The sequence below is a fragment of the Vespula pensylvanica genome, chromosome 4, assembly GCF_014466175.1.
Source record: "Vespula pensylvanica isolate Volc-1 chromosome 4, ASM1446617v1, whole genome shotgun sequence".
In the NCBI taxonomy this organism is placed as follows: domain Eukaryota; kingdom Metazoa; phylum Arthropoda; class Insecta; order Hymenoptera; family Vespidae; genus Vespula; species Vespula pensylvanica.
Genome location: NC_057688.1, coordinates 728206 through 741653, shown reverse-complemented (window position 1 = coordinate 741653; position 13448 = coordinate 728206). Strand labels below are relative to the sequence as shown.

Here is a 13448-nt window from a genome sequence, read left to right as displayed (position 1 = left end):
TTTGACTCACGGATTGGATTTTTATTAACGCCAATCATCTCTCACCCTCAAGTTTAAGTTAAGGAAAAATTCGTAAGATTTAATCGATAATTTTGATCATTAGTCGATTACGTAATACCTAAGGGAATATTCGTTAGATCATTCGTTAAATATCTTCTACATCTCGTTAATATTATACTTTATTTCATATAAATTTGTTTTCTAGTTATCCTAATCCAATCGCATTTTCTTAGCAAGCTCACCTTGGCTCGAACATCTTCCTTTTCTATACGAATCGAATCGAATCTAATTCATTCTCAAGGTCATCTTTCCCGAAAGTATCTCCAAGGTTTCTACGATCGGTCCAAACGAAAAATTCTTTACCAATCAATCTCGACCTTCGAAATGATTTCTTTTATTTAACTTCAAAATAATCACATAAAGATCACGGTAACTCGATGAAAGAGAGAAAGAGAGAGAGAGAGAGAGAGAGAGAGAGAGAGAGAGAGAGAGAAAGAGACAGACAGACAGAGAAAAAAAGAGAGAGAAAGGAATACCTTGAATCTCTTTGATTAAAAGATCGTTGAAAGTAATTTTTCATTCTTTTTTCTTTTTTTAATTGCTTCTTAATTTCATTTTTTTTTTTTTATCTAAAAATACTGTGAATTTCTTTGATTGAAAGATCGTTCAAAGTAATTTATTTCTTTTTCTTTTTTTAATCGTTCCTTTAGTTTCTTTTTTTAGTTATCGACTTCGTATGCATAATAATATTCTTTTTTTCGTAAAAATAACATCAGTACTTGCAAGAATTTGCATGATTCGAATAGCGAATGTCTTAATGATAGATGAACGAGTGACTTCGTTGAAAGAACATAGTGATTTCGAAAATGTTTCCGCTTTGCGTAAATACGTGCTCTCCCACGTTGAAAACGCCTACTCTAGTAGTGTGAATCTGTGATAATCATCACATAGTGAATTAAAGATCTCTATACTGAACGTAATGAAGCACTGGGAGACGAAATCTTTCTTTATTCGATGTACGTTTCGTGGAATATAAGCGAGGGAAACATAAATAAGACGTATCCTGATGAGAGAAAGGTACTTACTAACATACTACCATAATATTTCCGTACGTCCGTCTATAGTTGTAGTTATCGATTTTGAAACTTCTCCTTTTATTCTATCTCTCTTGTTTGTACGATATACTGTCGAGAGAAAAAATTGTTATGCTGTATTATTCGACGTCTCCTATCATCGTTTAACACGACGTCTTTACTAAAGATTTATATCAGAGTAATTAAAGATCGAAGGTCGAACAGAAATCGCGATTATGACCTTTTATGTATACTTATGTATATATTATATATAATAGATATGCATATATATATATATATATATATATATATATATTTGCGTCCGTATGTACTAACATAGATAAACACGACATCGTAAATCCCTTCATTCACACGAAAAGTGAATACACATGAGAGAGAAAGTTAAGATCTACGAGAGTAGAAGGATTTCATTCATAGATAATTGCCGTTTAGACTACGTTGGCCTTGAGAATTCACGAATAAAATAATCAATTTTGATCGAAGTCCGCGAGTCCGGTATTAGAAGGTCGTATAAACCATGAAATCGACATTTATGCTGTTTATACGATCAATGAGAGAAAGAGAAGGATCGAATATATTTGACGAGATTTTTATCTCGATCGATTTTTATCTATAATCTAAATCTATCGATCGTTTCACACTTGTTAAGGAAAACGATTATTTAGCTTCATTTTTCTATCGATGTTATTATATAAAAATATAGCACATTAGCACGTAATGTACAGATATAATATATTGTAATACAAATACAGTAGCCTGGCATCTTTATTTTGTATAATATGCAATAAACGTGAATGTAAGATATATTAATGTTCTTTCGATGGATCGTTACGTCGATATTGCGTATATCGAGAAAATATCATCTCTTCGGTGAACGTTAATTAAATTACATCGTCTACTAATAATTATCCTTTTACCGTTCCATTTAGCATGCTTGAAACAACGAAGAAACGACGAAGAGGATAGATTTAAAAGAAATTTTCGAGTGCTGATGAAGAAACTAACGAACGTTGTGTGTGGTGGAGAAAAGAGAAAAAAAATCAAAGAAAAGAAAAAGAAAAATCGTTCTTCCTTGTTGCATTGCATACACGCTAACGCAAATAGAAGATGCATGAGGAAAGATAAGGTCAATGAACTCGTACGACGCTCTTGTTGATCCGTTCAACCATCGAACATCGTTTTATCCTTGCTCGACAGTCACCTTTACTTCCTGCAAACAGTTTTATGTAATACATATTCGTTCTACCCTCCTCTTGACGATGCTTTCATAATCTAAATTAATTAGAAAAAGTTCGATGATCGAACGATTTCCAAAATAGAAATTTAACTGTAAATATCTTTCATTTTTTAATTAATCGTTTAGTTTTAATTGAAAAATCGCATGTACGATCAATTCGCGAGAAGATAAGTGCTATGATAACTGGTGTCTATAGAGATTGCACAGTCAAGTACAGGGACTCTGCCATTATACCGTTCCGCCAAATCATTCCTTCATCATCTTCTTCTTCTCCTTCTTTTTCGCACGGTTAACAATGAGCAACCGTCGTTATCCAAGAAGCATTTTCAGTCAAGATACACATTGTAATTACAATGCAGTAGTCGCGACAAGTATCATTGTACTCGAATGACTAGTAATGCATTTAAAAACCTTCTTGATTCGCGTAATTAAATCGCATTTTACTAATTTGTAATATAATTAACGAATAAGCTATTATTAGGTATTACGATATTAAGTCGAAAGCCAGCTTTTCCCAGTATATATGACGAATCCTGATCCTATCAGAAATGATTTGACGAAAAGAGAAAAAAAATCAAAAACAGGAAACATTCGATTTAGATTTTTCTATTTTTCTATTTATTTATTTATTTTTTGTTTTATAACTACGAATGAATATATGTATATATATATCTCGTATCCAAAAATTTCCAGCACGGATGCTCGAGAAAAAGTGTTTATCCTTGAATCCTCCGAAACGATGGATCGTAAGATTCCTTATGTTGGCGCACACAACTCGATGGACCTTTTCAAGAGAACTTGGCTAGCATCGTCCTTCTTTCCTTCTCTTCTCCCGAAGCGAACTCTCACTTTCTCTCTCTCGATCCTTCTTGTTATCTTGTGTGCTATTGGCTCCCCCTTACTCACATGAATACTCTCTCTCTCTCTCTCTCTCTCTCTCTCTCTCTCTCTCTCTCTCTCTCTTTCTCTCTTTCTTTCTATCTCTCCCACTCGAGTGCGACACGAAAGAAGAAGAATTACAGCATCCTCTTGGACACATCGGATCGCAATAATCGCATGGACCGAACATTTCTCCTCAATCCTGTTCCCCACCCCCCACCCCCACCACCACCACCACCAACTCAATCAGGTGAATCCTATAAATGCTCTCAACGTTTGCTCGGGACGAAGAAGTCAGAACTCTATCTCGGGACACCGAAGATCCCGCGAGACATGCGTTCGTTTTGACTCGCCCCTCGCTCGGTTGATCGTGTTAACGAGAGCACATTCGTAGAATTAGTGAGATGGTAAGTAATCGAGGAGTTTTGTGTATTAGTGACCACGTACGTTTTAAGAGTGAACGGAGATAACACCTTCGATGGTTGTGTAATGGTATTGGAACAACGGAAGGGACGATAGTGTGCGATTGTGGACAATCCTTTCTTTATTTTTTCTTTATTTTATTTTATTTTATTATTTTTTTCTTTTCTTTCTTTCTTTTTTTTTTTTCTTTTGGTGAAAAAATTGTTGATTAGCTCGTTCGTCGGAACGACGAGAAACTCATGTGAGAATCTATATTACCTCGGGAGAGAAATTACATCTACGGTTAGAACTATTACGTGTTCTATGAATTTTCTCGGATTTTAAAAGAATTTCTTCGAAATGAAAATTTAGGTCAGAAAGTGTGCCCTTTTTGATCTATCGAACGAACACGTGCTCGATCGCGATCATCTGATATATTCGTTTCCTATTGTCATCATCTATTCTTTTTTTCTCCATTCTTTATGCCACAAAGAGAAAAGAAAAAAGAAGAAAAAGAAGAAGAAACTTTCGTCGTTTCGCACTTTCATTCGCTTGTAAAATAATATTTCCGATGGTGAGCTTAGCGGTTGGTATTTGCACGTAGCGCGGCCGTGCTCACAACCTCTTAGGAATTAATAGCAAGACTCGAACGGCAGCCAGCTGTTGGCGCATAAATGTCAAAGGTTATCATTGTTTCTTAACTCGCGATAGATCTGATGGAATTCTTCTTTTCTTCTTATTTTTTCTCTCTCTCTTATTTTTTTCCTCTTTCTTTTTTTTACGGCGACATAAACAAAAGAACTTACTTAATATGGTATAAAATGCGTCTGATCGAGCTACTCAAAGTTGATTTCTCAAACCATGATTCAAAGATCGAAAAGTATCCTTTAAAATGCGCGCGAAAATACCATTTGCATTATCGTTGTGTATGTGTACGTGTGTGAGTATTGTGCATGTGCGTGTTCTTGTGTGTGTGCGCGCACATTTTCCATCTTTCATATTCCAACGACGTTTACTCTCGACAATACTTTCTTCGTTTTCCCTTTCAATCATGCGACATTAGGAAACACTATAAAAACTTTTCTAATCATCTTATCTTCGTTGTAGAAACTTTCGTATGTTCGTTTTCCTTTTTGTTCTTTTTTCTTTACGTAATTTCACGGAACAAGAGAAAGAGAGAAAGAGAGAGAGAATACGAAACAACGTCCGTAAAATTTGTTGAGTCCTCAAAGTACTCCTATTTCCCGTTTTCCAAACTCAGAACATACTCGTTCACGTTAAAAACGACTTCCCGAGCAATTTTCGTAAATGCGATCTCGAAAAAAAAAACGATCCGTCACGCAACGAATCGTTTGGTCTAATCCAACGTCCATTCATTTTCGGACTAGCGCAATAGAGAAATTTCTAAACGGTTAAAGGTCAATTTTATACGTTCCGAATAAAAGACGCTATCGAATCGCTCGACTCCTGCGTTATTAGAAGTCGTGAGGATCCGTGACGTAACGTGACATTCTAGTAGATCTTAAATATCTTAGGATGTTCTCCGCCTAAACCGTTTCCTATTTTTCCATTTAAAATGAATATAATGATTATTTGGAAAAAAAAAATGTTTTACGAATTTATAAAATACCATCCTATTTTTTTCTTTTCTATTTTATATTCCAACAATTGCTAGAACTCGATTGCTATCGTCTAATTAGTAGAAATCGTATTAGATCTGATCGTTGTGTAAACTGGTTAATCGTATCGTATGTTGAACTCATGAAAAATTAATTAAATCGTGGCTCGTTAATTTCAAAGCCAAATAAATTCTTAGAAAACATCGATATTTAACGAACTTACCGAGTGATAATTTAACTACGTGAATCGTTAATTCACGTAGGGGTGAAAGATCGAACCAACTTCTCGATTCTCTTTCGTTATACTACTTCGTATATTACTACTTCGATTAGCATACGAACTCGAGAATATTGATTCTTGTAAATGTTACGATTAATTTTTTATCAAAAAATATATTTATTATTAGAAATTGAAATAGAAATAAAAATTGCAATAAGAATGTATCGAAATTTCAATATATTTACATAAGCAAATAATCACACGTCTTAATCTTTTCAGATTTCTTTTGTATGCTTTAGAGGATCGATATATACTCGTACACACACACACACACACACACACACACACACACACACACACACACACACACACACAAATATAATAAAGACAGAATGATGGATCACTCCTCCAAATCGATCGTATAAGAGAAAACGTTCGTCGTGGGAGTCAGAAATGTAATTCGACTTGTCCATCTCTTAACTGTTTCTTTTCTTTTCTGTTTCTTTTCTTTTTTCTTCTTTCTTTTTCTTTTTACTTTTCATTCTTTCCTTCTCCCTTTCTTTTTCCTCTCAACTCAAGGATCGTTTCGTTTATATTCGCGAAACGATTTATTACCTTCGACTAATCCGTCGTAGCTGACATTTATTACGAATGATTAACAAAGAGCGGGTATGACCGTAAAATCCATGATTAAACGTTGTATTAAAGTTTGGTGCGAGATGACGCGCGCGTTGATGGAATTTTTTTTCTTCCCTTTTTTTTCTGAAATTCTTTATGTACGTACTATTGTTCGTAGGATTCTTATTGAAACTTATTACATACCTACTTATTGATGAATTCAAAGACAAATCATTCGAATGGTATTTTTCAAATGCGAATGAGAATTAAGTAAACGAAGGTCAATGACAATTCGTCGTTGGTTTAACGATTATTACGACGTTAAAGAACTTTCAATTTCTCTGTGGTTATGTCTTATAACCACCTACTCGTTACCTCGTACTACAACCAACTATCATCACCTAAGTTTATTACCTTTGGTAGTACTACAGCCGTTTCGGAGGATTCATCTTGTAGTATTTTTCTTCACGCGCCCACGTGTTTCCTTTTTATCTTTGAATTGACGTAAGCCGCACGATACGAGAACGCTCGTCGAGAAAAAAAAAATTTATTCTTCACTAAGATCGTATACGTTATTACTTTGAGATAAGACGAAGAAGAAAAAAAAAGAAACAGAAAGAAAAAGGAAAAGATAAAAATAAAAATAAAAATAAAAATAAATAAATAAACGAGAAGATATTGAAGAAAAAAAGAGAGGTATTTTGATTGTGTAATCGAGAGAAGCCAAATTGGTCAGTAAATTTCAAGATGACCCGCGGCCTTTCGTAAGAATGATAAATACCTTGTCGTTCTTCTTTTCTGTCTTGATTTTTTTTCTTCTTCTTTTTCTTCTTCTTCGTTTTCTTCATCTTCTTTTTCTTTTTTTTTCTTCTTCTGATTTTTTCTTTTTTTTATTTTTCTTCCTACGTACTCCTTCCCCAGTTACTTTAGTGATCGGCCGACTTAACTTTCGATTTCGTCATAATTGGAACCTCTACCTTGTGGCGAGACGATGCCATGAGATTTTTCTTTTTCTTTCTTTTTATTTTCCTTCTTTATTTTTGTATCTTTTTTTACCGTTTCTCTTTTTCTTTCTTACTTATTAACAACGACTAAGAATTTCAGAAAAGCATCTTCATTCTTAAGCAATAAATTTATACCGCAGGTGTATTCGATTTGTGAAAAGAATGAGAAAAGGAAAAAAGTAAAGAGATTCTATAAATACATAGAAGAAATCATTAAACGATGCCTCGATACTTTACTTTTTTATTAATAGTGAAAGTAGAAATCCGACGTTCAATTATCTTCTATATTAGCGCGAGCGTGCAACGTCCTTGTCGTATAATAACATCGAGATAAAAACGGAGAATAGATTTTTCCATTTGCATGTTCCATAAAACAAGGAGGATCTTTGTTATGTTAAGAGCGAATGTCTTACATACCGACGATACTTGTATGCATGACCAGATATTTTTTTCTTTTTTTTTTTTTCTAGGATTTAACGATAACTGTTAACGAGCAAAAGAGATAAAGAACAATCACGTAGCGTTGAAACTTATTCCGATTCTTTCCGACATTCGCCAACAGAACTTTCTCCGTGCTAACATTCGAGAATAATAAATATATAAAAAAGATTTTTTCTTTCAATTTCCTTTTTTTTCTTTTTTTCTTCTTCTTTCTTTTCCTCTGAAACATCAAAGATACGAAGAACAAATCTGATAAAATTCATAGAAAGTTTCGACGAAAAATTCGATTTGTTAATCATAGAAATCCTATCTCGTGCATATCTCAATAGGCGGATTCTAATGCGTTTCACAATATCGCTATCTTCGTCCCTCTTCATTTTTTATAGATATAATAACGTGCATTATCAGCGTATAGAGCAGCAAATAATTAGAAAGTGCACGTAAGAACGGTGACGTTTAGTCCGCGTCTGTTCATCTCGCTTCGTCTCTACGCTTTATTAGTACCAAAGTCGTAATGCGTAACTGCAACACGCGTTTACATTATGCAAGAAACTATTTTAGCTTGTATCTCGTGTATTTCATTCCTATAGATCTTTCGACAGTGAAAGAAGGCGCCGTATCCAGCTCCATTGATTTACGATACGAGCGTATCATCCACCATGAAAGTTATAAATTAAAAGAAATCGATCTGTCAACCTTCCAATACTAATTTTTATATAGCGACTATTATATATATATATATATATATATATATATATATATAAAACTGTTCCATGATAAAAAATTAAATTTTTCTAAAAAAACGTATGATTTAAGAGATTAGACAATTTTCATCGTTTATCTTACGTTTTTACGTATCCAATAAAAATGTATTAAACTAAACCGAATAGCATATTTTTATAAATTTAAAACGTGTTCCGTTTTACTGCTGTCTGTGTTCTCAAAGATTACATCACGAACGATGTACGACTTCTTCGGAGCTACTCATCGACTTGCGTCTTATAACACGCTGGATATGGATTGCGTCTGCTTCTTCGTGCAATGATGCAAGAAAGTTTGCACATCCCATAAGCGATGAAGTCCTGGAGTAGATATCTTATAAAAGCCATCATATTGGTTCCTCATTATCTCATGGAACATCTTATCGCTTTCTCCGATTGTAAATAAATCGGTCAAGTACATAACGATCGATTGATTTCTTCGATCTAATTTTATAAAAGAAAAGAAAAGAAAAGAAAAAGAAAAAAGATCAAATTTTTCACTTATAAGAAAATTTAAATTAATTAAAAATATAGGAAATGAAAGGGATCGTATTGTTTGCGTTTCTAAAACATTTGAATCATGAATATTTATACCAAGTGCATTAAGTAGCTATGCAAGGAGAGACGAGTGCAACCTTGCTATAATGTGTATCGCGTGTTTCACAGACCGTGGAGATACACGCCGACACTTGAAAACAACACTGTAAAAAACCTTTTGCACATCGCTGACGGACACCAATGCTAAAGAATATTCTCTCTCCTACAAGCGTGCGATCCTTCCATATAAATTATACAACCTAAAGGTCACTGGACGTTTCTTCGAGCTAGAATCCGTCATTCGTCGCTTCGTGTCTGTAGGATATCACGTAAGAACGAGATAAGATTTGGCAAACTCTCAATCGATACAGGATAGTCTGATTAAAAATAATTAAAATTCAATGAAATCATCGATAATTTTATGACGTATAAATGTGAAAATTACAACTAACTTCTTGGAAGAATTTATATATATATAATTTATATATATATATATATATATATATATATATACTATTTATTTAGCACCTCGTTAATCAATATCACCGGTTTATAAAAATCGATTAGCTAATACGACTATAGAAATGACCACCAATAGCTATTTCTAGTAGTTTAGCAAGTTACTAATCAGTAAAAGCATCGATCGTACGGCATGTTTTATGCCAACAAACCTTTCACGATCGTCACCGGATCGCACGATGTCGTTATGTAAATTCTTTGTGGGTGGGGCATGGGATTATCCCACGGAGATGACGTTCGATCTATCGCGATCTTTTAAGATGAACAAGTTTGGTTAATATAAATCCTATTTCAATTTTGTTTCTTTCTTTTTTTGTTCACAGTGGAAGCTGCTGTGGACTGCCACCCTAGTGGCAGTACTCTCCACGTGCAATGCTAAGCATATTGAAAGGGATAAACGAGCGATAGAGAATTATCCAATACCCCAAAGAGCATTCGATGGATATCATTACGAGACGCCGAGCAAGCCTTTCACTTTACCTCCTAGTAGGTGAGTAAATCAAATAAAAAAGAAATCATTATTTAAAAGTTATCTAAATTTTCAGTAAGCGTACGAAGTAACAGGGTAAATGTGACAGTGGATATTTTTATTTAGTGGAGAATTTTTCCTTTAAACAGAGATACTACAACGAAAGTGACCACACAAACACGACCTATTCCTTCGACGTTTCCGCCGAGGACAAAACCACCATATTCGTATTCAACTCCAGAAGAACCACTAACTTTCCCACCTACACCGAGGGTGACGACCAAACCGCCACTTGTTCCTTCGACGTTACCGCCAAGGACAAAACCACCATACTCGTATCCAACTCCGGAAGAACCACTAACTTTTCCACCTACACCGAGGGTGACGACCAAACCGCCACTTGTTCCTTCGACGTTACCGCCAAGGACAAAACCACCATACTCGTATCCAACTCCGGAAGAACCACTCACTTTTCCACCTACACCTAGGGTAACAACTAAACCACCAATTCATCCAACGACACCCCATCCAGGATATCCACAATCAACACCAACGATTCCTTTCCCATTACCACCGAGCCCACCAACTAGACCACCGTACCAACCTCCACAAACACCAGCCAGACCACCATATCAACCACCGCAAACACCATCCATACCAACATATCAACCTCCACAGACTCCAACCAGACCACCGTATCAACCACCACAGACACCATCCAAACCTCCATACCAACCTCCGCAGACACCATCCATACCACCATATCAACCACCGCAGACTCCAACCAGACCACCATATCAACCTCCACAAACTCCACCCAGACCTCCATATCAACCACCGCAGACACCATCCATACCACCATATCAACCTCCACAGACTCCAACCAGACCACCGTATCAACCCCCACAAACGCCATCCATACCGCCATATCAACCTCCACAAACTCCACCCAGACCTCCATATCAACCACCGCAGACACCATCCATACCACCATATCAACCTCCACAGACTCCAACCAGACCACCATATCAACCCCCACAGACTCCAACCAGACCACCATATCAACCTCCACAGACTCCAACCAAACCACCATATCAACCACCACAGACTCCACCCAGACCTCCATATCAACCACCACAGACACCAGTCAGACCACCGTACGAAACGACACCACATCCAGGATATTCTAAATCGACACCAAAAATTCCTTTCCCATTGCCACCCAAAACACCGAGACCACCTTATCCTACACCAGAAGAACCAATTACAAGACCACCAACTAGACCACCTACGCAACCTCCAACTAAACCGTCCTATCTTCCTCCAACATTACAACCTTCTACAAAACCACCTCCATATCAACCGCCAACGCAACCTCCTACCAGACAACCTCCATACCAACCACCAACGCAGCCACCTACGAGGCCACCTCCATATCAACCACCAACACAACCGCCTACAAGACCACCTCCATATCAACCACCAACTCAACCACCTACCAGACCACCTCCATATCAACCACCGACGCAACCTCCTACAAGACCACCTCCATACCAACCACCAACGCAGCCTCCTACACGACAACCTCCATATCAACCTCCAACGCAACCTCCTACAAGGCCACCTCCGTACCAACCACCAACACTGCCGCCTACAAGGCCACCTCCTTACCAACCACCAACGCAGCCTCCTACAAGACAACCTCCATATCAACCACCAACGCAGCCTCCTACAAGACAACCTCCATACCAGCCACCAACGCAGCCTCCTACAAGACAACCTCCATACCAGCCACCAACGCAGCCTCCTACAAGACAACCCCCATATCAACCACCAACGCAGCCTCCTACTAGACCAACCTATTTACCTCCCCCCTCACAACCTACTAGACCACCTCCATATCAACCTCCAACATTGCCTCCAACAAGACAACCTCCATATCAACCAACAACTCAGCCTCCTACAAGACAACCTCCATATCAGCCACCAACACAGCCTCCTACAAGACCACCTCCATATCAACCACCGACGCAACCTCCTACTAGACCACCTCCATATCAACCACCAACGCAACCTCCTACAAGGCCACCTCCTTACCAACCACCAACGCAGCCTCCTACAAGACAACCTCCGTACCAACCACCAACACTGCCGCCTACAAGGCCACCTCCTTACCAACCACCAACGCAGCCTCCTACTAAGCCCACCTATTTACCTCCACCAACGCAACCTACTAGACCACCTCCATATCAACCACCAACGTTGCCTCCTACAAGACAACCTCCATATCAACCACCAACGTTGCCTCCTACAAGACAACCCCCATATCAACCACCAACACAGCCTCCTACAAGACCACCTCCATATCAACCCCCGACGCAACCTCCTACTAGACCACCTCCATATCAACCACCAACATTGCCTCCTACAAGGCCACCACCATATCAACCTCCAACACAGCCTCCTACAAGACAACCTCCATATCAACCTCCAACGCAGCCTCCTACACGACAACCCCCATATCAACCTCCAACACAACCTCCCACAAGACCACCTCCATATCAACCACCAACGCAACCTCCTACCAGACAACCTCCATACCAACCACCAACTCAACCTCCTACTAAGCCAACCTATCTACCTCCAACATCACGACCTACTAGACCACCAACGAAATCTTCTTACAAACCACCGACCTATCTTCCACCAGAAACTACCACCAGTCGTCCAACCTCAACTACTCAATTTACAACAAGATTCACGACAAGGCCAACAGTTACTACTTTCTCTACTATCAAAACAACATCTCACATACGTACCACCCAACCCACATCCTATCTTCCACCGGAAATAACTACGAGACCAACGATAACGTCATCTCATATCTTTGAAACGACAACCCCATACGTTTCAATTAAAACAACGCCAAAAACAAAGCCAACGACGAGGCCCACTTATCTTCCACCAGATATAACGGAAACCACTAGGACCACTGTGTCTCACACGACACCTTCCTATGATACACCTAGCCAATCACCGCCAACTTCATCCGTTTCAACGAAAGGCACGACGCCTGGTAGTAAGCCTCCTCCTTATCTGCCACCATCTTCCCCAAGGCCGACTTATATCACTGTAACTCCACCTCCTTATCCTACACCGATTTACAGCATAACGCCTAGCACAACAACGTACAAAACCCCAACGGGAAATCCAGGACCTACTCCTACCCTACCACCAGTGACCTACAGAACAACAGGTTACAATTATCCGATTCCAGATATCCCCTTTGATTTTCGTAAGCGATGATCAAAATTGAAATTCGCGTGCGATTTAGTCTGAACTAAATGCGACGAACTAAAGAAATTTTTCTATAATTTTCTTTTTTGTTTGCCTTCCTTTTATTTTTATACATTTGTATGTAACACGAAATTAAATGTTAATCGCCGTTAATTTAAAGAATCGCGCAGTCAGCGAAGTTTTTTTTTTCTTCGCATAAAATAAATTTATAGGAATATTGTCGAGTTACCATCCTTATTACATGTTAGAATTTAGAAGAAATTTAAGCGGTATATAGAGCGTAATGATTTGTAAAAAGCTAATAAATGTTTTTCTTTCTTTTTCTTTTTTGTTCCAAAAAATAATATCCTC

General features: G+C 37.7%; 1 protein-coding gene across 2 annotated transcripts; it reads left to right on the top strand.

Annotated features, from left to right (window-relative positions):
- The first annotated feature begins 3503 nt into the window (after window positions 1-3503).
- LOC122628520 (proline-rich extensin-like protein EPR1) lies at window positions 3504-13421 on the top strand. 2 transcript variants are annotated; one of them, XM_043810901.1, is made up of 4 exons: window positions 3504-3617; window positions 9655-9821; window positions 9950-11884; window positions 12116-13421. In XM_043810901.1, exons 1-4 carry the CDS (start codon window positions 3615-3617, stop codon window positions 13104-13106), a joined length of 3096 nt encoding a protein of 1031 aa, XP_043666836.1. In that variant the 5' UTR covers window positions 3504-3614; the 3' UTR covers window positions 13107-13421. The 2 variants fall into 2 exon arrangements, with proteins under 2 accessions (XP_043666836.1, XP_043666835.1); XM_043810900.1 differs by having other exon boundaries at window positions 9950-13421.
- The last annotated feature ends 27 nt before the right edge of the window (window positions 13422-13448 follow it).

Bases quoted from the DNA above. Each gene is read 5' to 3' on its own strand.
- LOC122628520 (XM_043810900.1), top strand. The intron at 9,822-9,949 runs GTGAGTAAATCA...TCCTTTAAACAG, and splicing joins TTCACTTTACCTCCTAGTAG to AGATACTACAACGAAAGTGA.